This window comes from Chrysoperla carnea, chromosome 5, assembly GCF_905475395.1.
Source record: "Chrysoperla carnea chromosome 5, inChrCarn1.1, whole genome shotgun sequence".
In the NCBI taxonomy this organism is placed as follows: Eukaryota; Metazoa; Arthropoda; class Insecta; order Neuroptera; family Chrysopidae; genus Chrysoperla; species Chrysoperla carnea.
In genome coordinates this window covers 37,040,609-37,067,340 of record NC_058341.1, presented here as the reverse complement: position 1 = coordinate 37,067,340, position 26,732 = coordinate 37,040,609, and the positions used below count along the sequence as shown (strand labels likewise).

The 26,732-nt window shown below is 28.2% G+C and overlaps 2 protein-coding genes across 5 annotated transcripts in view; both read left to right on the top strand.

The window, feature by feature from the left end:
- The window catches only part of LOC123300150 (protein Aster-B-like), a 35,337-nt gene extending 14,835 nt beyond the window's left edge, over positions 1-20,502 (top strand). For 3 of the 4 annotated variants that reach the window (XM_044882648.1, XM_044882646.1, XM_044882647.1), the window contains exons 5-12: positions 7,314-7,624; positions 10,588-10,710; positions 11,442-11,644; positions 11,870-12,152; positions 13,557-13,746; positions 15,639-16,038; positions 17,262-17,382; positions 18,919-20,502. In XM_044882648.1, the coding sequence (XP_044738583.1) occupies positions 7,314-7,624; positions 10,588-10,710; positions 11,442-11,644; positions 11,870-12,152; positions 13,557-13,746; positions 15,639-16,038; positions 17,262-17,382; positions 18,919-19,059 (1,772 nt within the window). In that variant the 3' untranslated portion in view covers positions 19,060-20,502. The remainder of the gene's footprint in view (positions 1-7,313; positions 7,625-10,587; positions 10,711-11,441; positions 11,645-11,869; positions 12,153-13,556; positions 13,747-15,638; positions 16,039-17,261; positions 17,383-18,918) is intronic. The other variant, XR_006535377.1, reaches the window with a different exon arrangement.
- A 4,189-nt stretch (positions 20,503-24,691) lies between these two features.
- Positions 24,692-26,291, top strand: LOC123300508 (zinc finger protein 436-like). Its single transcript, XM_044883092.1, has one exon. It carries the CDS (start codon positions 24,739-24,741, stop codon positions 25,969-25,971), a length of 1,233 nt encoding a protein of 410 aa, XP_044739027.1. The 5' UTR covers positions 24,692-24,738; the 3' UTR covers positions 25,972-26,291.
- The last annotated feature ends 441 nt before the right edge of the window (positions 26,292-26,732 follow it).

Genomic DNA, 26,732 nt, shown 5'->3' with positions numbered 1-26,732 from the left:
CATTCTTTATAAGAAGTTTGCTTATTCTGAAAAGTATGTATGTATATTAATATTTGGAATCACTATTTTTATTTTTGGTAAACTACCCTTCTTTTCTATAAGTTGGCGAAATGTTACTAAGAAAAGTTACTCGCAATTACCAATTATGACTCTATACAAAATATCAAGGAGATCCGTGTACTTTAATTATAGCATCATTTTTTATTTGAACAAAAGCTGTAATTATAAGAAAAACGTAATAAAGAAAATAATAATAAATCAAATAACATATACTATTCGAGAGTGTATTTTATTTTATTTTTTTTTTTTTTTTTGTAGACTAGTTAGAAGAAACTAGCTAAAAAATTTATTTTCTCGGATAAACATTCACTAAGATTGGAATTGTCAAAGTTGGAAAGACCTTCTTGTAATTTTGTATAGAGTCATAATTGTTCATTTCAAGTAACTTTTTTTAGTAACATTTCGCCAACTTATAAAAAAGAAGGGTAGTTTACCAAAAATAAAAATAGTGATCCAAATTTTTGGCTACCCTGTACATTATTAAGAAGTTTTAAATATACCTACACACTTTTCAGAATAAGCAAAACTTCTTACAAAGAATGACTTTTTTTCTTAAAATGCAAAATAAGAAAATTTGAAGCAAAAAATTCATTAACTTGAATACTTGCATTTCAATTACTATCAAATATTAAAAAATCATCCTATATAATAGGTATTCGTAAAATTACGCAATAAACTTAAATCACATATAATTAAAACAATGAGTAATCCATTCAACAATTAAAATTGTGATTAGTAAATAATATATTATCTAAAAAATTAATTAAAAAATTAATTCTTGTATCTATGGTATTTAGTTTATTGAATATCTCAAATTTAACTTGCGGCATCGAGAAAGTAGTAAGCATTGAACCTTCTAGTGAAAGTTTCGTCGATATCGGATTAGTCATAATATTATTTTGAAAAAAGCACTGACTGGCACTTAAATTTTATTAATATAACCGGATTTTATCAACAATTGACTTCAGTAATATTCGGAAAAACTTTGAATCAATAAAAAAAAGTACAATAATTTCCTAGAAAATAATTATTCGTTAATTTGATTATTCAATTGATATCTTTTATCGAAGTAATTTTTTTTATACTAAAAAAGGATACCTTTTGGAAAGGTTGGGCAATTTTTTTGCTTGCATAGTGGTTACCTACCCATCCATATTGACGTATTTTTTATATCAATATTTAAAAATAGCGACCCTTTTCTATTTATTTATTTATAAATAATTTTAGGCTGATAATAACGCAATGTTATGTGTAACCTTGATTTAATCAGATACACTTATTGAAAAGATTAACATGCATAATTCATATTTTTAAAGATTGTTGAAATAACAGTAAGTTTATGCCAATTTTATCTACAACTAGATTAAAACATGGCGTTGCCCGAATACACATTAAAAAATTATGTTTTGATCGTGATACGTCCTTGAATGCTAACCGGGTGATCTAATAATTGAGCTAAAGATTCATGGTGAAATTGATTTCAAAAATATCTAAGATACTAATATCGAATATTTATATATTTTTTATGAATCAACTTTATCGCAACTAATCCTTAATTTGAGACGTCTCGCACTGTCTTGGTACGAAAAACGTACAACAAACTCAAACTAAAACTCAGATCAAAAAGGTGCTATCCAGATTAAGATGTGTTATTTTGTACCATGCAATTAAGTTCCTTGAAACATCATATGTACCTCATTGTAACAAATCTGGACACCTCTCAGTTTAGGGAAGATTTCTGTTTGCAAAATTATCGGGAACTGACCCAGAGCACTAGTACATCTAAAACTTGTCCCTATCGCAACTTATATTCCTATAAAATCCGTTAAGCCAAGATACCATTATGTTCACCTCGAAGTCTATATAAGACCTCGATCCAAGATTATCTCGTCCTGTACATATAAGAAGTTTTAGGAATCAATAGTACAGGAGACGATAAAAAATCGACCTTCGTCGAATTTTATTGATTGATAAGCACGCCTATGATGTTTGTCTATCGAAAAGTGTTCACGACTATTTTTAACTAAATTAATTTTAATAAATTTTTTTTCATAGCGATTTTTTGCAGCAAATTCTATACCATTATTTTCGTAATTAAATTATATTCCTTCCGATACCAATTTCGAATTGTTAACAGATCGGTGCAGTTACCTATATTGACTTACTTGTTCATGCCATATACGGTTATTATCAGAAGAAAGATTAATTACGAAAATAATGGTATAGGATTGCAAGACAAAGCCGTTATGAAAATTGATTGATATTAATTTAATTAGAAGTAGTCGTGAACAGTTTTCGATAGACAAGCTATCATAGGCATGTTTATCAATCAATAAAATTTCTTAAAAAATATTTCTCATCTGGTTATCAGATGAGTGAAGGTCGACCTTATACCGTCTCTTAGACTACAATAAAACATTTCAGAAGACATTGATTAAAAAAAATTAAATTAAATTAAATAATTTTTAATGAATTCTTTATGTAGATACGGAACCCTAATTTTATAAATATTAGTACCCGTTTATTTAATATGAATGATTAAGATAAATTAAATAATTAATTTAATCGATCTTTTTTAACTCTTCTTTGTTTCTAGAACGCAAAAATAAAAAAAATCATTTATAGACATTTTTTATCAATAAATGATTACTTAATAATAATTAAATTTAATCAATAATCAATGGATCTGTTCAGAACAACTTAATACCGTAAGACGTCAGTTAAAAACTCGGTTTATTTGAGGAATAACACATGCATTTAGCTAAATTTCTGAGTGTCTAACGAAATATATACTCAGGCCTTTTCAAAGATGTCATTTCTCAGATATTCGTAGTGTTTGGCTTAGGTATTATAGAACAAACTTTTTCAAACTTAGAACAAAATTAATTTAATAGTAACAATATGAAAATGATTTATTTGATTCACGAATCTACGGTGGAATAAATTAGAAAAAGTGTAGCTTGGACGCCGGAATCCTAATCGGCTACGCTCTGGTTGTAACTTAAAACCAAGTTTTTTTAAAATTATTTTTGATCCTGAAGCACTGATTGCTCCGTCTTCACCGCTTCTCGTAGCTAAGTAGGCAAGCTTTACGAGCTTAGCTTACATGAATAAGTCTGGCTATTCAAATGTGGTTACGTACATTCCCAAGGCTTACCACTGCGAGCATATATTGAGACGCAGTATGGCGTGGTGACCTGACGCAGTTTTATTTAGATAGAGGCAATTGAGTAGCGTAAGTTTATGTATGGTTACGCCGTGACTGTATATAAACTCACGATAAGTTGTTCATAACATAACATCACCTAACTGTACAGAAAACTATACAGAATTTATCATACAAAAATCTACGTTACCCACTGACCTCCATCTACATAAAACTGCGTCACATTATTCCTCCAAGCGCTCTCAATTTGCACTCATTACGTGCGGTAAATATAAATAAATGTTTTTTTAATCTCATTAATTATATTTATTTATTTATAAATTTTTATTAGTTTATCTATTTTTTAATGAAAAATGAATACCACTGAGATTTGACCTACGATTCTAATAAATTTAATAAAATTAGTTCAATCTTCTTATTAAAAAGAAATCAATGTTTGTTAATCAGGAATAGATCCTACATTTTCTTTATTATTCTTGTTTCTTATTTTTTACCTTTCTTCTGTATTTTAAATTCTCGATTAAAATGTTTATCGTGCCAATATATCTAGTAAACGAATAAACGAAATAAAATTACGGTATAAAATATATCGCAAAAATAATAGGTACTAATTTTTTACGTTCCATAAATGTGCTCACTCCGTTCTGTGTGCTTATTGTATTCCTCGAATAAAATCTAAGTCGAATACTTCAAAAGAAAACCTAAATTAATCGATTTTATTTCTCGAACTTCCAGTCAAATTTTCGATTCCATTTTCTCAAATCATACGTTCTGTCTTCGAGAGTAGATCGTTTTTTTTTTTTTATCTGAATGAGTATTTCCTATACCGCTTTTTCATTGTTTGGCAATTTACAGCTTACTCAATAGAACGTATACTTTACTATTAAATATAGTAAACAAACAATTACCCTAAATTTATTTTCTCTTAACGTAGAATATTTAGGGTAGAGAAAAGGAGAACTATCTTAAATAGGGGTTAATGTAAAAAATTGTCCAAAATATCAACAATGGCGCTAATGAAGCAAATTGTTTGTTTGTTTGATGTGAACTTCTCTATCCTTTTCTAACAATTTGTTTAGATCTTTATCTTACTCCTCAGTCCTTATTTGCTGCTTTTCGATAGACACTTTTTATGTATAATTCTCCTTATCTCTATCCTCCAAAGTAGGGAATTTAAACAAAATATTTATTGGTCTACGACTAGAATAAAAAGCAATTATTATAGTAATTTCTTTTAACTCACGATTATCCTTGACATAGGAGAACTTCGCAAATAAACAATGTAAAAAAAAAAATTATCATATTTATTAAACCTCCATTTAATATTGTTTGAAAACATAATTCTGAGCTTTATCTGCGTATTGGTCACGAGATTAAGTTCAGTTAGCTATCAGTTAAAGTACAATATATTTTATTTATATATTCAAAAATCTAATTTTTTTATAATTATCAATATTGTTTAATTGTTAAGATCACTTGCACTGAATGTACTCAAAGCAAAACAACTAAAAAAATTAATTGGGTAATATATCAGATGAAATTTTTCAGGTCATCTGTACTTAAAATTAATTCTATAAAAAAAAATTTATCTCCCATTTGAGCAAAGTCTATTTAGGTCTTTCGTTTTATTTTATAAACAAAGAACTTGCCTCTTAAGTCTGATTAAAGAAGTTTATTTTTACAAAATACAAAATAACGGGTCCTTTTCCTGAAAGAAGTACGGCTAATTAAGAACTAGATGGTAATGGTAGTAGGCATGTGAGTTTATAATGAATTTATAAACATTAGTTAAATTAATTTCAAAAAATTAGTGTGTCTTGAGTAGATATTATTGCTTTGAAAAACTGAATAATATACATATGTATAATTTAATTTTTTTGTAACACAAATAATCGAAAAAATAATTAATGGTAAAAAATGGCCTGTAAATTCCATTGAAATATTATGAATTCCGATTAAAGAGAATTATAAAAAAAATACCCTCGCAAATATGTATACAACAGTTTAGTAAACCAATACAAATAATAAATACATGAATTCCGGTCTAAATACTTGGTTTTATGTGCATTAAAAAATGTTTGTACTACAAAATTTACAAAATTTAGGAAAATAGTTTATTATCATTCTATGATAATTTCATTTGAATTTGCAATAATTTTCTTGTTTATAAATGTCAATTGACAGATATTAATATCTGCATCTAGTTTTGATCAATCGGATGCAGGAAACAAAGATGCAATTTCGAAATTGAACTTTAAAAACATCCTTATCAATTCTGTACTCAATATATCGTATTTTTTGAACCCGATTGATTTTGTTAAATTATGTTTTTCATGATTCAAAATATAATTTTTATCGACTTCTTGCGATTTTTCACAAGATTTCAAAAATGGTTAGGAAATTGTTTGCATAATCAAGGAATAGTCAGGAAATTTTTATCGCAAGTTAATTATTACGACGCTAATTATATTAAATGTTAACACATTGACGTAAATTAAGTTTAAAGGCGTCAATTTTGGGTTAGTGAGATCGAAGCCACGCACTTGAGTGTTTTAAAGGACTTTAATTATAAATCAAAATTACCAACTCGAGAACAATTTTTCTGTATGTGTTAGTGGATTCCACGATACCGAGAAATTCTCCCTGAGAAAAAATGTTTTTGTTAGTTTATCATAACATATTAAAATTATAGAAACTGATTCATCAACCCTTTAAAGATTGGTTTTGTAACAGGATAACGTTGTCACTCTTTAGGTACGGAACCCTAAAAGACGATCAATCGAATGATGAACGAGCATTCTTGAAAACAAACTATGATTTTAATTATAAGAAAATAAGGTGACATGATTCGAACTATGAAGAAACCTTTTTAAAATTAAATTTAAAGTTTTTTTATTTCTCCATAAAAGAACTGAACTCAATAAAAATCCCTCTTTAATTTCGAATGCCTTTGGACACTTATAGTTAAGGATTTTGTTTATTATGATTTTATTTTATTTTGGAAAAATTAAATCGTTTAAATGACCTCACTTTTATTACACAAGGAACGGCTTTACGGAGCACATTATCCATTTAAAAAAATGAAATCGATCAATTGGTTCTTAAGATAGACTACACAGAAAATGAAAGGTATGAATTCCATCTTCTGTGTAGTCTATCTTAAGAACCAATCGATTGTTTTCATTTTTTTAATCTTGGTTGACCCCCCCCCCCCCCCCTTTGAGTAGTCGATTTTTTGGTACGGAGTTGTTTCAATCAAATAAGTAACTGTGCCAAAAATCAAAGATGCAACACTTTTTTCCTTATTTCCATGATTTTTTTTTTACAATTTTATTGTACTAAATTAAAATATTAAAATAGTTTTGTGACTTATGCATCCTCCTGTATGTGTACATAATTAGTTTCAAAAAAACAATGTCTATATTAAAACTAATTATCACATAAATAGTATGCAATTTGTATTAAATATAACCTATAGTTCATTTAAAATAATATAATATAGATTTTTTTTTTTACAAAAAAAATCATTGAACAGAAAAGACTTTATTATTTATTATTTAACATATAGACGTTAATAGCAACAATTTATAATTTATTTATCAACAAGTAATAATCATTCATAATAGTAATATGATAAGTTAAGCGAGATATATATTTAGTGTCTTATCTTTTTTCATTACACAAAACCGTAAACATATTTTAAAAAATCTAAAAAAATATTAATTTTATTTGATCATTTGTTAAATATTGAACTTCCTAAACACATCCAAAATCAATAGTTTAAAAATTAGTTTACATTTTTTTTTTTTTTTAATAAAATGTTATTTGTGTTCAATCGGTTTAATGAATGGGGGACTACAATTGTAAATCTCATAAAAAAAGTAAACATTTACGTTTTAAATCAACGCATCATCATACACGATTAGTGAAAAAATGTAGTTCATTCCGTCGAAGTATTTTAAGTTTAGATTTTATAAACTGTTTAATATTTAAACAAAAAATCATCAAAACTGATAAAAATGCAAATTATTCAATTTATCAACAATATTCACAGGTATGTAATTTTTATCAATTCTTCTTTTTACAGATTATTCGTGTGCGTTACAAAAGGAAATCTTAGTACATGGTCGTATGTTTGTTTCACAAAATTTTCTATGCTTTCATGCAAGTATTTTTGGATGGGAAACAACCGTTTGTTTACAATGGAAGGATGTTACTTCGATTACGAAAGAGAAAACTGCTTTAGTAATACCAAATGCAATTTTAGTATGTACACAAACGGATAAAATGTTCTTTACTAGTTTTGGTACTAGGGATAAAGCATATTTAATGTTATTTAGAGTGTGGCAAAATGCACTTATGGGTAAACAAATGGGCCAACAAGAGATGTGGCAATGGGTAGGTGATTTTTACAAAAAATATAATAAAAAGAAATTTTTATTATTATGATTATTGGTGTATGTTACCCAACTGCTTAGAAGGGTCAAAATTATGGTAAATATTTCCATTTTTCAAATCTCAATAGACCAGTCATTAGAAAATAGTGCTGTAAAAGTAACGAGAAATTGAGTACCTTTAATATTTTAATTGGATTATTCTTTGTAAATTATGAGAATTGAGGTCTATTTTCGACAAACAATTGGTATTCATATTAAGGGTTGTAAAATATCCAAAAATAAGGACAAATTTATTATTAAATAAAACCTTTCAGCCAGTAGATTTTGTCTGTAAAAATATATGGGTTGTTAACTGTTTAATGAAAATCCATTCAAAACTCCCAGGGTATCATTTAAATCCCCCAAAAGCCACCTCTTGCGTTAAAATTAATTGAAGTTTATAAGAGCTAAATATTAGAAGATAGTTTTAAAAATTATTATAACTTTTAAAATTAAAGTCCATGAGATGTTTCTCATTGTCTGTTCATTTCTTTTACAAAAATTATATATAATTCGAATTTTAATAATAGTATATTGTTCAACGAGTGTATAATCAATTGCGAACGAGAGTTTAATTAAAAGCACAAATCACATGAGTGCTCTGCTTTGTGTTGCCAGACTATTTCGAACAAAAAACGATAGATGGTACCTTTAAAAAACGTTAGATTCGATAAAAATACGGTAGACTTTGTATTTTTTCCCAATTTAAAACAAAATTAATGCTAGAAAGTTACAAAAATTGTTTAAAATTAAATTCAAAATATCCGCCGAGGTGCGAAAGGTAGTGGCCAAGTACGGTTCTTTATTATTATAAATGCGTCACCGAAATAATAAAAAGCAGAAGATTACGAAAAAAAACAGTATGATCAAAAGAAATAATAAAAAACGGTTGATTAAAGAAAAAAAAGATATAACGGGGTACCTAATCTAAATGCGGTAGATTTAACGTTTAACGGAAGATCTGTCAACACTGGCCCTGCTCGAGTGACTAATAGACCCACGAAATGAACAATTAGATATTTGTCGCATGGAAAACAGCATATGCTGTATGAGTAAAAAAAATAATTTTAATTCCATTTTTAATTATATTGTTACCAAGTCATTTTAATTTAAAATTACCACCCGTCTCATACTTTTATCACTTTTGTTTAACTACTTAATAACATATTTTTTAATTAACACTTAAACGGATCAACCAGATAAAGTGAGCAAAATTTGCAACAAAATAAAAAAAAAAAATGATTTTTCCATTATTTGATTAAAAAAAATCATGATAATATTCTTCTAACTTTTAATCACAAAGTACAATTGGAAAAACACTTCAGTATGATTTACTCTCAAATTAATTTTATTATTATTGAATAACTTTTTAGTACAATAAAATTAAATATCTATAAGTAAAAAGTAAAATTAAGTAATTTGTAAAAACTGATTTTTTTCATCTCCCAAAAAAGAGGTTTAAGTAGTCGTTTTTTCGGTACGAAGTTGTTACAACCAAATAAACAACTGTGGCAAATACCAAAGATGCAACACTTTTTTCCTTATTACCATGATTTTTAAATAATTATTTTTATTGTACTATTTTATATTGAAATGATTTACCGTACTTTCTTCTTTCTTATATTAAAATTTCATTTCAATTTTCAAAAAAGTTGATGTGATTAATATTATCATCTTCACTTAATTTGAAAAAAATAACGAGTTCGTCTGAGTAGAAATTACTTACGGCTTTTTTAAGAATCAAACCACAACGTTCAATAACAGAATTTTACATAAAAAAAATGTTCTATAATATTAATTCAAATATCTTGTACTCAGTTTATTAATTCAAAAAATATTCATAAGACTTAAATTTTAGATATTTAAAATAATTCTTTAAAAATCAATAAATTATTCAATCTGATCTCAATAAATTCATAGAAATTTAAATTTCTTATTCTAATGATATAATTTTGAATAATTCATCATATCAAATATAATTTGTTCATATTGATCAGGCGACTTCCGTCATTTAAATTAAAAATTTTAATTTTAATCTAGAAAATATTTAGAAGTTGTAGAATCATTAATTAACTAAAAGAACATTTTGAATAATAAACGTAATTTTTTTTTTGTATACTTTATTCATATACTTTCTGAGCAATACTTTTATTTTTTTATGAGTTTCACGCAACAATCAACAATCTTTTCGATTATTTATATAAATGAAACAATAGCGTACACTATAAAGATAATAATAATACTTATCGAATATATCTTAATTAATAGATAATTGAGAAAATTGCTTGGCATGCATCCAAAAGATGCTTGCTTTCTCGGAATTTCAATAGTAAGGTTTCTTTTTCACTCATATATCCAAAATATGGGTTGATACATAATTTCAATTTCTTTCATCCATCATGACAACTCCGAAAAGAAAGAGGCGAGTTAAGCTTAAGCCTATGCCTGTCTGTAGGATTGATTCATAGTTTATTTTGGTAAAAATGATAGATAATTTTAAAAGAATATATAGTGTTTTGTTACTTTTACGTCGAAGCTTTTTCCAACATCAATAAGCTTTTTCTCTAATTTTCAGTCTATAACAAATTATTTTAAGCTCTGATGATTTTCCTGGTTCATTGACGGATTTCCCATTTCATCTATAAATGTTTTGTTATTTCGAATCAATTCTCTTTTATGCTAAACATATCTTTCGATTCAAAATGAATTATGCAGAGACTACCACTACCTTGAACTGAGTGCAAGACATCCACCTAATAAGTTTTTAATACTCAATATTATTTTACATAATATTAGAAGAAAAAAATCAGAAAAAATATTTAAAAGGCTGTTTTCAATTTATTGTTTCATTAAAGATAAATTCGTAATGGTAGAAAAATGTTTGCTCTAAAAAAATTTTCATTCATTCATAAATTATTTTTCAAGGTTCATTTCTGTTATGGAGATGAATTGGGTCTTACTAGTGATGACGAAGATTATATACCACCAAATAATGAGGATGATAAGCTGACAGTGGGGCAACGACTCTCTGTTGAATCAATAATCGAAGTAAGTATATTTTTTTCCATCCTTCATAAATATAATAACATTTCAAAGTTTCTTCACTATTTATTTTACAATTTCATTTATTTATTTTTGTTTACAATTTCATTTTATTTGTAAAGAAATTTATAACACTTTTCATTTGTTTTAAGGTTCAGTTTATATCATCGCTTGAATGTAATTTTTAAACCCACGATGCAAAAAGAGGGCTGTTATAAGTTAAACCGCTATGCGTGTCTGTCGGTCTAAATGGAGAGTGTTCTTAGCTATGTTTCAAAAAAATCGTTTAAGTTTTGAGAGTACTACAAAAAAAATTCATTTGTCAGTGTTTAAATTTTACTTGTCGACTTATTAACCTGAAAGTTTCGTAGAACAATAATTAGGAATTTTTTTTACCTTTTTTTTATAAATGTGTCACGGGTCCTATCAACTCTGATCGGAGTTAACTTTAGATAATAGCTCGTAAAATATAGTATTTGATCCCTGTTCTATAATCTATAATCTTCCAACGTTCTGAACACATTAAGACTACAAAGCGACAGACACCTCTGCCTGAATCCTCATAACTGCAGGATTATCTAAATTGCAAAGTTTCTATTGTTTATCATACACACACGAAAGTGTAAAGCTGCCAAAATTTACAAACCTCTCAAATTATGATATCGCTATATAAAGTCGGAATCAATACTTCGAAAACACGAACAAATAAAATAACATTTAATTTATTTCCCTTTTAGGATCCTGTAACACCAACTTCAGTACCGGATGGAATTTCGCTCCATGAAATTGGATTAGATGACAAAAAAATTATAATAACACCACGAAAAAAGAAAAAATCTACTAGTCGAGCTAGTCCCACGGATAGTAGTGAAACTGACGGAGAAAAGAAAATACCTCAAATAAAAGAACCCACACCACCCTCTCCTATTAGCTCGTATAGGTAATTAAAATTCAATATTAATAGGTTGTCATATACAGACATTCTTTTCTGAAACCTCCATGGAAATACCTACGAGTTCTAAGATTATTTTTGAGAATAGTTTCCATGGCGGCAATTCGAATAGAGTACCTCTGGAAAGACTGCCTGTGTATGAACATCCCGTACAAAAAACCCAAGTCACATCCTATCTATGAATACATATTAAATATTAAATATTTTTTGCAGAAAAGAAATCAAACCAAAATTAATAATACCAGTATGTATTTCATCGCATGAGGGTCGCTCAATTGCTAACATAACAATTCCAATGCATGTAGATACATTATTTACGATGTTATTTACGGATAATAAGTTTTTAATGGATTTTCATGAAGCACGACGTACCACCGACTATCTTGCAACACCGTGGACTGAATCAGCAAATGGTGAGAAAACAAGAACAGTAACGTTAACTGTTGCATTAAATGCATCTGTTGGCCCCAAAGTTTCGAACGTGACTGAAACTCAAGTAAGTGAAATGATTTATTTTTACAGGGGTAGGAATCTTTCTTAACTCCGACCGAGCATTTCGGCTATCTATAAATATAGCTTAAATGACAATGAAACCATATATATATATATATATATATATATATATATATATATATATATTATATATATTGCTCTGACAAGGATTGAATTGGAGTAGAATTCTAACGTATTTGAATCGGTCACATGAACTTAGTATCGGTACCTATCCTAGTCAAGAGTTCAAACATTCTTACTCTTCTATCTTAAGTTCCTACAGATATCAATACTTATTTTGATCAAGAGTTAAACTAAATAGCAGATTCAATCCCTACCCCTGAATTTTTATAATAATAAATAGATTTTATAATAAGTAATTGTTAGATTTCGCTATTAAAAATATTGCAATTAATCAAACTCTGCATAGTGCATATAAATTTCGGTCGCCATTTATAGAAAGTCATTGAAGTCAATACTAGAGAAAATGTAAATTTCTCCCGCTCTTTAATATATTTCATTTACATTTTTTTGACTAAATTTAGCGAACTAACCACGAGTTAGACACAATTTGCTACTGCTAGATCTCACTGTCATTGCAATATCTCCAAAGCGTATTATTGAATTTACAAAAATATTTCTTCAGCTCAGTAAAATTTGATTCCAGAGTCAACACGGTAATTTTTGTTATTGTAAAGATAAATATCTCAGGTTTTTTTTGGTCCCTAAATGATTTTAAAAAAAATCCCTTAAGGTATCATGAGACGGAATGATATTTTTTGTACTTTGCCATCACTACAATCGTGCAATCATAGAGATTTTTTTTTAGCTTTTAAGTACAAATTTAATATAATAAACTATTGTCGTGGAACTATCCCCAGCGTTCCCGTAATAACAATTGTAAACAATTTCGTTACAAGATTTTTAAAATAATTTAAGTAAAATGGAATGTATGGACTTGTTTCTTGAAACAAAATTCGTTAAATGGAGACTGATAGGAAAAAGAACAACTGCAAATCATCAAAAGAACAACTCCTTTATGAATCTTGTTTGATGATGACTTTGGGAATCAGTGACTTAATCTGAGATTACACAAGCATCGATTTTAACGCAATTTTGTTAGAATTATAAAGTGTTAAATAGAGCTTTAACGTGCATTGAAGTTTTCGACCGTGTGAACAGCTCCATTTAAATCAATGTAATATTAAAACGCAAGTTTGGCTCATCGCGTGACCGTAAAATTTAAAATAAAAAATGATATACTGAAATTAATCACGCAAAGAAATTATTCTAGAAATTTTTCATAAATCATACAGCGAAACCCGTTAATAATGTCTATTAAATGTTAATAATATTAATAATCTTGCATTTTATATGTTTATATGTTTAAAATTTTTTTGAATGGTAGATTTTATCATCGGTAACTGCTCCTGGATTATATGCTATTGATGTTGAATCCGTGAATGCTAATATTCCATATGCAGATAGTTTTTATGTATTGACGCACTACTGTTTAAGTTATGTGAATGAACGTGAATCACGTTTACAAATCTATGCACAAATTAAATATAGAAAATCAATATGGGGTCTTGTTAAAGGTAATCTAATTTGTATAAATTACTAATTATTATTTATAGTGCATGTTATTTGATTTGAACACTACCCGGTCATCCTTTATATTTTCATGAAAATATTCAAATTAATGTTAATTATTTTGACATTCTCTTTTGATTTGATCAACCTTGCATTTAAAATCATAAATCATACAGTTGCGACACTCATTATGTAACAGATTATTTTCTTGTTTTACAAGTAAAAGTTGAAATTAAAGTTAACACGTAAAATATATGCTCTCGTCTTTCATGTATTAGTACAGTATTCGAGGGTGTATTTAAATGGACGATCTTACAATACATGGTTCTATAGACGATGTAGTCCACAAGACAGCACCTTTTTTGTTAAATGATCAATACATAATTGAAATTTTGTGGGTGCCTTTTTTTGCGAATCTACCAAACTTTCTCTTCTAATAATTATTAATTTTATCAAGTGGTCATAGTGTCCGACAAATTTCCTGCTGCGTTTTTTCAGACCGATATATAGCTTAAATATGGCGTTATTATTGTCATTTTAAAACGCAAACTTTCGAAAAGAGTTGTAGAGAGAATGTATGGTAGACTTGCCAAAAGGAAGCCACTCACGAAGTTTCAAGTATGTATTAATCATTTAACAAAAAGGGTGCGTCCCCCGGACTAATTATCTCGAGTATTCTATACTGAAGGGATATTCGAATTTCTGAACATACAGTTGGGCTAAAGTATAAATTAACCCGCTGTCGGGATAAATAAACAGACTGAATGTAAATTCAAAGCGTTTAGTAACGAATTTATATCGTACTGACATTCGATCTCTTATTACGAAAATAAGTGCATTTCTTTATTTTTAAAGTTCATATTGGGAATTTAAACATATTCATTGTGTTCAAATCGAATAACATTTACTATTGTTATATTTTTACGATGTGGCTAAATATCCACCGTCATTACTTCGACTGTCAATATAATTATTATTCCGCATGAAAAAAATGGATAAAATGTTTTTTCGATATCATTATATACCCCACTAATTAACTTCAATTCTACTTTTATTGAAATATAAGCTAGCAGTGTACCTTTGTATGCAGATTACATTTTATAATCTAAAAGAAGGATTTTATAAATGTTAAAATGTTAATTTGCCTCATTTTACATTTTCTCCAGTTACTATTTACGTGTTTAAACGTTATGTTTGTTTATTCATATTAATTAATAAACAAATGAAGCCAGAATAAGACAGTGACTTACATTTCAGAAATATAATTAACTAGCTTGATACCCGCCCGCTTCACTGGGCCTAAAAGTAAAAACCACCGCCTTAGAGCTTCCAACTCTCTTGATCTCACTTATGCCCCTTCCAGAACACTCGAAGGGATTGTTTTACACAGCTTAAGGGATTGTTTTGCACAGTTTTCAATTTTTTTAAGTATAAAATAGTCATAATTCATTGATTATTTCAGAAAAAATGGCCGTGAATTGTTTTTTTACATTTACTATTTTAAATTTTTACAAAAATATTTAATTTATGGTTCAAAATGATGATCATAGATGATCTTTTTTAATTTTTTTTAAATATATCTTTATAAATTATAGCTCATGTGTTACTCTGATGTATGAACTATTTTGTTGTACAGTTTCATTCAAATATATTCATTAGTTTTTGGGTGAAAGCTTAACAAACAAACATCCTTCCTTTCACATTTATAACATATAGGGATAGGGATAGGAATTATAAAGAAAAAAGATAGGAAAAGGAGAATTATAAACGTCTATACAAGTTTTTATTTTTTTTTAAATGTGTGCATAGAAGTCGGTAGCGGATATATAGCCATATCGTGTTATTTATTTTTAATTATCTCTATTAATATAATTGTTTGTTATTTAAATTTAAAAAGGAATGATAGAAAAAAATTGTTGGGCGGGTATGGAAGACTTTTTTCAATCATTAACAAAAGCATTAATACGACATAATGAAGAAATTGTTGAACCAAAAGTACCAAGTAAACGAAAAGCACCGCGACCGCCCAGAAAACGAACGGCAAGTACACAACCTGTAGAATTTATTGAAGTACCACAAGGAACAATAATTGCAACCAGTGGAAATATATTAGAAACACAACCAACTGCAACAATCATGAATAATAAAAATTCAACAATACATTTTTATTCTACTTGGTTTATTGTTGGAATTGTTCTATTTTTGTTATTAGTAAATGCTATGCTTTATGTTAAACTTGTGGCATTAGAAGATGAAGCAAAATTGTCAAATTCTCAAATTGATTTTAATTATTTCAAGTAATATGTTGTTTTTTTATTTTTTTTATGTAGTTTTTTTTGTCAAATTTATTCATAAAATTTTTTTATTTATTCATAATAGGGGTGTTGCATAATTTTCATAATATTTTTTCAGTTCAATAAGTAATTATTATTAATCTCCGGAATTTTAGCCCTCTTTCCACCATATTAAAATAGGTAGATTTTGATCAAAAATATTGACAAAGTTTATTTTTAGAGTGGAAAAAGGGCATTGAGTTGACACGAATTGTTCTTACATTAGAAAAGTACAAGTCCAGATTTATCACTCTTCTAATATAATCTAGAAAGAGTAAATAATCAATCCGTGCTAACTCAACTTGTGTTAATTAAATTTTAATTCGATACCAAGCAGACAAACAAAACAATTATTTTACGGTTTCTTAAAAACACTCTTCAAATCTAAATTCAATGACCTTTTTTAGTCTAACACAGAGCTAGGGCATGAGTATAGATCATTTTCTAGAGCTTGATTTTTTCGGATTTCACGAAGTATATAAAATCTGGCGTCTCAAAATAAAGTCCGTTTACTTCCAAAATTTTTGTTAGTGTAATCTATATAAAGAAAAATCACATTAAATCAAAATATTCACATGAGGAGAAAAAGAACATTATTCAATTTTTCAAAATTTCCCTAACGATACTCCTCCGAACAAGGCTGTGCAATAATATAAATTTTCTCTCAGATTTGTGGATAAAAAGCTACCTTTAAATTTTTTACCGTCATTACTAAGTGAATTTTAGTGAATAACGGTAATTCCAATTTTCTAATCTTTTCTTAAAATAAACTGATTTAACTTAGAATCAGTCTTCAGAATGTAGATAAAACATTTTTTCAAATATTCTTTATCATTTCAAAATTTAAGTTGTTGAATTTTTAATTGTTCAAGTTTATTAATTCTTTTTTGAATTAATTAAATTTTTTTAAGCTTTTATTTGTGTTTATTTAACCTTTCGTAGAAAAATTAAGGTTGCTTGAGGCATTTACACAAAAGAACAATCAACTTTTAAGGATCTTTTCTATGAATGCGATATTTTTTCATTTGTATCTATAAAGTAATTCAATTTTTAAAAGTAATCTAATATTTAAAATTATCTTTTTTATGTTTGAAATTTTTTTAAAAGAATAAGATGGAATTTTTTTTAAATGCGACACCCCTGTTCTTTAACTTATGTATTGTATTCGAATTTTTTATGTTTTATAGGGAACCACCAACAAGCTATAATGAGTGGATAGAAATTTTTTATACACAAGAAAAAATTCATTTGAAAGAAACAAATAAATATAAGAGAGTTTTAAGGCATACAATTGAATTATTAAAAAAGGTATTGTATTTTAATTTTAAATAATAGTCCGCGGTAGATTTTCCAGCTTTACATTATCTCAAATTCGAATTGCTTTAAAAAAAAATGGCGTTATTCAAATTCAATTAACCTGTTTACAAACATTTATTTTTATAATTTGAATACGTTTTATTTGGTAGGTCTAGAGACATGGTCCAAATTAGCAACTTATTTTATTTAAGATCGTGTTATCAAGGTCGAGTTTAACATTTTTTTATGCCACGAAAAGGTTTATGGCTGGGGGCTTCTATTTCAGTAGGCTTGGAAAGTTAATAACTGCACGGCAAGTTTAAAGTTAGTGAATATTCGTTGAGGAGGGATTCAAATAAGAAGGTAATTGAATAAAGGATGCAAAAACCATTAACTCCACCACAGGTCCGTGCGCAGGAACCATTCACGGGGAAGTTCAAAATTTAGTTGATCATATTAGGACATAAAGTCAATAAAAACAAGAAACTCTTTTTTTGAGTAAGAGAACAATGTCAAAATGTGAAATTCAGTCACTATTTTTCTAAAAGTCTTAAATTCAAAATTTTCATAATGTTGGTATTCTTGCGCTGATTAACATTCTTACCATATTAGCTTTAACAACATCCTTATACTCACATTTTTGTTTGTAATAATTTCATTGCGTGGTTTTTTTCACAAAAAGCGACGAATATCCAGGATCAGTAATCTCAGGATAAAAAAACAATAAATGAAAACAAATATCAAAACAGCTTGAACAGCTGACTAATCAGTGGAAATGTGTTTCATAAATGGCCGCATTTACAGGACTATACTATTAGTTAAAATTTATGTGGAGAGATTTCAATGGGATGGGGAGTGTTAATACTCCAAAACCCCACCGGCCGGGTCCGCCATTCAAAAAACGACATGCCTGTTGCCCGACACCTTAAAAATAACAATTTTCAAGGTGCTGGAAGACGGATGCTCTGTTTTGTCGATTGTCGGATAAAGTGATTTTTTTATCTTTTATTCAATTTTATCTTTTTATTTGAATACAGTCGTCAATGAATATCAATTTTAAGTTGCCCATGCAATTAAAAATATTTTGAGCCCCCTGAAAGAGAAGTCCATGCTGTGACCTTGACAGCAGTCTCTCAAATTTCTACCCTATCTAAAATGAGTGCCACAAAATAGACCTCGGACCCAAACCCACGATAAACTGGCAAACGTAAAATCTTTGTGTGCTATTATTTTATCTAAAAAGGATTGCTCTTCAAGTATGGATTCAATATCAATTATCGATTCGAAGTACAGTAGATGTCCTAATTACTATTTAGTGTAGTAGGTTTATTTAACGGTTGATTGAGTATTTTCTTTTTTGAGTTTTAAATACACTAAATACTGCAAATACATGAAAATCTGGTTGATTTACCTTCCTTAATAAATGTTTTATTTGAGAGAGTAAATATTTAAATGGCAACACTTTTAATTTCTGAAATCTATTAACTCTACCTTTTTTGATCTTTAAATGAGTACAATTATAAATTCAATAAAATTTTTATTTTTTAGGCTGAAGACGCATTAGTTAAATTACAATTAGATCTCTCGTCGGATCCAAATTCAGCATTTTCACATATAGCAACTGTTATTTCATCATTAGAAGACACAGTTTCAAACAGTAAAAACAACAATAATGAAGACAATTTTTGATCTTAAAACTGACTGTTTCACAGTGTTCAAGTGCTATTCTTGTCACAAATAAAATTAATTTATAAAAAAGACAAATGGTGCTGGACAATCATAAAATTATTACGAATTTACAGTATTCAATTTTGAGGCAGGCGGCAATTAATCGAAGGAATTAATTCGTCTCGTTCACTTTACAAATATATTTTGCAAAACGAACGTGTTATATTTTAAAAATAAAATAAAATTGAATGGCATCATTATGGATGAGATTTTAAAAGTGCTCAAATACAAAATGGTGGATTTGTAATTTGTTAAGTGAAGTTGACGAAAGAAGGTGATAAATTATTCGAACGATAAATGTGTAAATTTATTTAATTATTAAATGTACCATTTGTATTTTTTGTGTGCAGAAAATGTATCAGACTGTCTCAAAAACTATTTGCAAAATTGTGTTAATAAGTCGAATGACTTACTCCATTCTAGAAGTAATTCATTTTTCTCTCTCTTTCCAAGGTGAAAGTCGGCTGGTCGGATGGGAAATATCACAATAAATAAGGAGTCGCGGAGGAGAAGTCTGAAAAAGAAAGTGAATTACAGGTCAAAGGGCCACAAGAAATCTAGTCGATATAAAAAAAGAATTTCTTTCGGCATAATGAAAAAATATATAATTTATTTCATATTCCGCTTTCTCGTTAATTAGAACGTGTAATATACAGTCTTATTAGTAGATACTAAATCCAATAAAATTTGACCTTTAAAATCGCATCAAGAACCAATGTTTCATGACACAAACGTTGTTTTTAAATATTAAAATTTGTCCTGAGTGGTAAGCCAATCCTAAAATTCTCGCTATTTGCGCAGATGTGGTTGACCGAATTTGGTCAAAATGATACAGTTATCTAAATTTGAAATTTATGAAAACGTCACGATTTTCGTTTAAAAATGAAGTAAAAAGAGACTTATTCAGATTGAACCTTTTGTTACTGGTACAAGTTATAGGAACATCTTAAGTTAGAAAGCTTTTATTTAAAAATTTTCGAAAAACAATTAAAAGAAAAAGTTCCATTTTTATTGAATGTACTCGTTTATCGAAAAAATGTTTCCAACAAATACAGGTTTTTTTATAAGGAACAACTTTCAAATCTTAAGCATTTCCCCGTCTCTTACCAGTTAGGACAAGAATGTATAGTAAGCCACTTTCGGCTAGAACAGAAATCTGAAAATATGCCCAATCAATACGGCATGGTCGATTTACTAATGAAATATGTCAAGTTGCGCATTCAATGACATATTTTAAATTTCAGAGGGTTTGTTTGAGTGGTTTAAGATGCTCAGTATTTTTTAGGGTACCTCTTGCTTAAAATAAAATGGTTTTTGGGACAGGTTTGAAACAAATATTTACTTTTTTTTATTTAAAAAGTATTTTTAAATACAAAGTTGTTGTTTTTAATTTATGAAGTAGGCAAGTGATTGGCGTTATTATTATAAAAAATACATTGTTTTGTTACATTTAAAAATTGTGATATTGATTTGTGATTTTAAATAATAAAAGATGAAAGCTCTTGCCGGCAGAGTTTTTTTTTTTTAAATATTTATAATTATTTTGTGCTAAACTGTATAAAAAAATGTGTATTTGAGTTTTGAAAAATAGATATTTAAAATAAAGAAAAAAATCTATATTTAAGAGAAGAAAAACAAATATATATAAATGTAAAAATTTTGAAAATCATTCCAAATTTATTAAAAATAACAAATCAGAAGAAAATATTTATATATTTTCTTATGGCAATTGAGTTGTTATATGGGTCGGTCAAAAAATATCATTATACTGTCACTGTTTTCAGTCTGAACAAAACTGTAAACCTGTGAGTAAAAGCTGTAAAAATAAGTTCTTGGAATTACATGTAACAGTATTTTTATCAAAGAACTTCCATAATTTAAAATTTCTCTGTTTTAAATAGTATTTTTATCACAAAACATCCACGTTTTCTAGATAAAAGTTCAAGACAGTGTGGAGATGATTAAAAGAAGTTCATTACCTATTTCTAATTTCTTTTTTAGCTTAAAAAACTTTCGAAAAAGAATTGGAATCCAATTTCTTCTATTTGATTATTAAAAGTCAGTAGCGGTGAACTGCGAACTCCGACAAAAATTCTCTGAGAAATAATATAAGGAGGTGCTACGTATATCGTCCTACATATACACTAGTCTTTAAAAAGAGAGGACTGTACAAGATTAATCACACAAGTTTGGAAAAATTTGCTTGTAAATTTTTAATGCATTAACAATTGAAACACTTTATTATAATGAAAATGAATTTCGAAAAAAAAAAAAAAAATACTCTATTGAAATCTGTGTCTAGTCACAAGGTAGCATGTTTTAATTAATTTACAGTGACGGTTAATGGTACATTTTGCTTGATTGCCCCTATATTTACTATTTTGTTACAACTTGCATTTATTTTAACACCACCATGAAATAAACGTAAACCCTCTGTAGCTTCTTTTATAGTTTCAATAATAAATTAATATTTTTTTCTTACTGAAAAAAGTCTAATGAAATGTATGTAGGTATTTAATATTTAAATTTTATTATAGGAATCAATAATTCGATTTAGAAAAAAAGTAAACTAGAGTTTTCGAAGTGCAAGATACAATCAAAATTGATCGCTAGAAATATTAAAAGTATTCAATTATTTTATGATTTCAAGTCTGGTTTTCTTCTGGTTCATAGATTTAGCCCCATGAGTCACAGGTTTAGGGCGACAAAATTACGTTAATTAATTCGGGAAATGTGCAATATGTTTTTTGTCTTAAACTATATAAACTACATTAGAATAACTTCTCTAAATTTCTACTTTTGTTTTTTGTGAATTCTCAGGGCAATCGAAATATCGGTATCCAAATATAAATTCTTTATTTTTAAATTATACTATTAGTAAAAAAACTAAAATAATTGTTTGAACATTTTTCGATTGTAAATATATTTTCGGTTTTCTATTAGATAAAGAACACATTAGATGTGCTTGAGCCAACTTAAGAACCATAGACGTTTTGCAAATAAAAAAAGATATCATATCAATACTTCTTACTGTTTCGTTCAAATATATATGGCGATTGTAAACGACGGCTTCTACAGTAATCAAAATTCTATAAAAGTAATGGGGCTAAAAATTAACTTATTAACAAAATTTTTTTGTTACCCATCACTGGCGGGTTTTAATATATTTGGATGAGGCTATTAAAGAGAACCTTCTTTCTACAAGGCGCAATTTTGTGGTAGCCACTTTATTTATACAACGGAAATTTTTTTTATGAGATGTTAAACGATACTAATAATGTTCTAAAATGTAGGATTACTTTTACCTTTAAATCAAGAGTTTCAATTTCAATTTTACTAATATTAATACAAAGATTCTCAAAATTTCAAACGCTATTTAACGAAGCCTTATCTCGTTAATAGTACATCGGATCAAAAAACGGCAAAGGAAATGAGTTATTGATTTTTTAAGCAAATATATTTGTTTGGATAGAATCAAAAAGACCTGAAATCATCAGTCCAAGGCACCTAAAAGTTAAATCCGCTACTGTTACCCATGACATAAGATCAATTTGCACTATTTAACAAGAAAGAAGATTATTATATTATATTAGATTGAAAAATACGTGATATTTATATCACACCTTGTAAACAAAACGCTTTCATTTTTATTTATTTTAGCGAATTCATTATATTTATTGTACACATTATATTGTGGTGGTTTAAATGTACGCACATTTTCATTTATTTTGTTGGTGTAAAAAAAAAATAATACAATTGAATGTGGATTATAATTAAATCTCTTCCTTATTTTAGCATTTATATTATTGTAATAAAGTTTTAAAAAATTTATGAGATTGTATTTATTAATAATTTTCTAATTGTTCATGTTATTTTACTTATCCCGAAAAACCAAACTAAACAAATAAAATTGTGCTATCATATTTGAAATTTTAGATAATCGTAGGGTTCTATGAGAAATTAATATTATTCGGTTTACAGTAAAATTTAAGCGTGGCAAAGACTAGTTTAAAGAGAATTTCTGAGTTTATGTCACTAATGTCAGTAAAATGACATAATTTTTAATAGATATTAGTATTTTCATGTCGGTTTTCCACGTATGCCAGTTTTACGGACAAACAAAAACAAAACACAAACTCGTTTCGAATAAAACAAAACTGCAACTTTTTATAAATTTTTTGAAAACTTGCAATGTAATGGTCATTACAGTTTCAGTTTAGGTTTTAAAAAACATAAACACTATTGAAACTGGTGGGTATTAATACATAAAATGAATTTATTTATGACATGCAGAATTATAGAAAATAAATTTTACTTTAATTTTTCAATTGATATAATAATTTATTTAATCAGGAAATTATTGTATTCTTGTGGTGCTTGGTTCCCTGATACAACCTAAAATTATTATTAGGCTGCGGTTACTCGATACTCTTCCCTTTTTAGCGGTTGCCCTCTCTGAATATTTAGCACCCGTTGCGTACTTTTTCTATTAGAAAAAGTTAGTTATCAATGTATGGGGATGTTAAGTTTACAGAGAAGCGACGGCTTTTTTAAAAGTGCTAGTGCAGGTTAATATTTTCAATATAAGACCAATGGTCAGCTAGGCCTATTCGGTATAAATAAAGCATGGTCGCTCTCTCTGTTAATTTAGTATTTGTTGTTAATTTTTTTCTATAAGAAAACAATAGATAATGTATGGAGGTGCCGAATTTACAGAAAGTCAGGCTGCGAACAACACGTTCAATACTGAACAGTCCCGTATATCAGCGGAATTTTAATAGTGGGACTTTTATCGAAGCGATATATTTAATACTTCTACATGGCAAGCTTCCAGCGAAAGGCCCGACTAATTTCGAATGGTGCAATCAATCGCTTCTCTCTCGCACAGTGGTAACTTGCATATCTTTTGACAGAACTCGTGTTTATTATTTTTACCAACAGATTCGTATAAATGTGTCTATGTATACAGGCACGAATACCATCTGGTATTTGGATCCTGTAAATATTACTGTATATACAACAGAATCAGTACATATTACGATATTATTACATAGAGCAGAATGGCGCAGTGGAAGCGTGCTGAGCACATAACCCAGAGGTCCGTGGATCGATATTACGCTCTGCTAACAGAATTTTTTTCAACAAAACTATGGAGGTGAAGAGCTTTTGTGATTGGATACAATCACTAGAGGCTTTGAAACTCGTATACCCTTTTTTAACATTGCCAGAAACGGAAGCCTTCTCCTCTATATACAAACATTTTTTTATTACCGCGCAGAGAATATATCGGTAAAATATAGTCTCTGCTACCGTACGCGCTGCGCATATTAACGGTAAAAGCTACTTATTGGCATCTCACTCTTCCTGTGACAATTTCTCTTAGGGGCTGAAATGGGCGGCTAGCCACATAGGAGTATTACATACAAGAAACTTACAGATTGTGCCACATTTTGCTGCTTTGTATCTAGTGTCATCTATTGGCCATCGAGTCATATCTTTTGCTGACGTTGATCAAGATGAGTCATCGTCGATGACATATTTACATTAAATCATATGATCTTATGTTTTATTATGAAATTAGGGTGCAGGAGTGACGTGGTATGTTTCTATATAATTATTTTGTTTTTTATCTTCAAAAAAATGAAAACAAATGAAACAGTCGTTGACAAAAGATTCAAGATAAAAAAAATGGAAATTAAAGATGAAAACATTAAAATTGGACCAATTCCGATACATACAGAATTAATAATTAAAAATGAAATATGTGAAGAACAACAATGGATTACAGAAGATGAAGAATATTTACCGACAAAAGTAAAAATTGAAGATAAAAACATTAAAAACGAACAAATACATACAGAATTAATCATTAAAAATGAAATATTAGAACAAAAATGGAATCCAGAAGATGGAAGCATGAAAATTGAAGTGGAGAATTTTGAAATTGAAGAACAATTACCCACAAAAATAAAAATTGAAAATATTAAAATCGAGCAGCTACATACGGAACTGATAATTAAAGCTGAATTATTAAAAGAACAATGGTCGAATTCGGAAGATGAAAGCATTGAAAGTGAAGAACAAGAACCTGTAAAATTAGAAATTGAAAATTTGGAAAATGAAGAACAGTTACTCACAAAAAGGAAAATAGAAGACGAACAGATACATACAGAATTTATAATTAAAAGCGAAATATTCGAAGAAAATTCATTTGATTCTACGTGGGATAGTGTAGATGAACCAGACCAAATTAATTTACCGTATTCTTGTGATATATGTAATAAAAAGTTTTCGATACCGTACAGATTAGAAAGACATCAAAGAAGTCACACTGGAATAAAACCTTACGCATGTGATATTTGTGAAAACAAATATGCTGAAGAATACAGTTTAACAAGACATAAAAAACTCCACAATGGAATAAAACCTTATGCATGTGACATTTGTAATAAAACATTTCCCGAGCAACACTATTTGGTTTCGCATAAATTAACACATGAGAAACAAAAATGGTTTTCATGTGAAATTTGTGGTAAAAAATTTACACGAAATAGCAATTTACTTGCACATAAACGAGGTCATACTGGAGAAAAATTGAATTATCCGTGTAGCCTTTGTAGTAAAAACTTTACTAAACAAAGCGATTTAGTTAGACACGAACGATCTCATACTGGTGAACGGCCGTTTTCATGTGATGTTTGTGAGAAAAAATTTACACGCCGATACCTACTGAATCAGCACAAAGAAACTCATATTGAAGGAAAACAATTTTCGTGTAATACATGTGATAAAACATATAATGATCAAAACGGCCTAAATCAACATAAGCGACGAATGCATTATGAAGATGCTAAGAAAAAAACTTGTTTATGATAAAATTTTGGTTGAAGTTCCGAAAAGCAGAGTTTTTCAATTTGCCTCAGTTTGGTATTATATGTATTCTATTATGCATCAGATTAAAATATCAGAAAGGATTTATGGCAACGCAAACCGAAAATATTAGTTACACAGAATTTCAACTCTTTGTAACTGTTTACTCCATTCCAGTTTCATTTACCAAAAATCCTTTCGGGTTTGCTTCTCCCGTCTCATAACAGAGTACCTAGCAGCCATTTGAGACGAATCGAAGGACTTCGGTTTTCGGAATTCCAGTCATTTAAAACAAAAACAAAAATTATAATTTAATAATAAAACGTTGCGTTCTTTACTTATTCTGTTTTTTATTCCGATTGCCTTTATTGTTACAAAAATTGACTTTAAACAAGTGAAAATTAACAATTGACTGAGTTAATTGTTGAAATACACAGCATTGATAGTTGTAAATAAGAGACCTTCCTATTTCTTAAATTTTACCTAGTTTAAAAAAACAAAAATATTTGTTCCTATGTAGAATAAAATAAATTTTGAAAATTTTTATTTGTGCCCCTTAACAGTATTTGATCACAAATTTCCACTTGAAAACTGAAGTTTTCCATTAATTTGCGCTTTTAATGTTTACGAAAGAAATATTTCAAACTAAAGTTGTTGATTTTTTTGTAAACTTTTCTTATATCTTTTAGGATTTAAAAGCTCATTTTAAAAACTCAGTCACTTTTTACGTCCTGAATACACCATAAAAATTTCAGATCGATAAC

Coding starts and splice junctions, on each gene's coding strand:
- LOC123300508 (XM_044883092.1), top strand. CDS start 24,739: ATGAAAACAAATGAAACAGTCGTTGACAAAAGATTCAAGATAAAAAAA.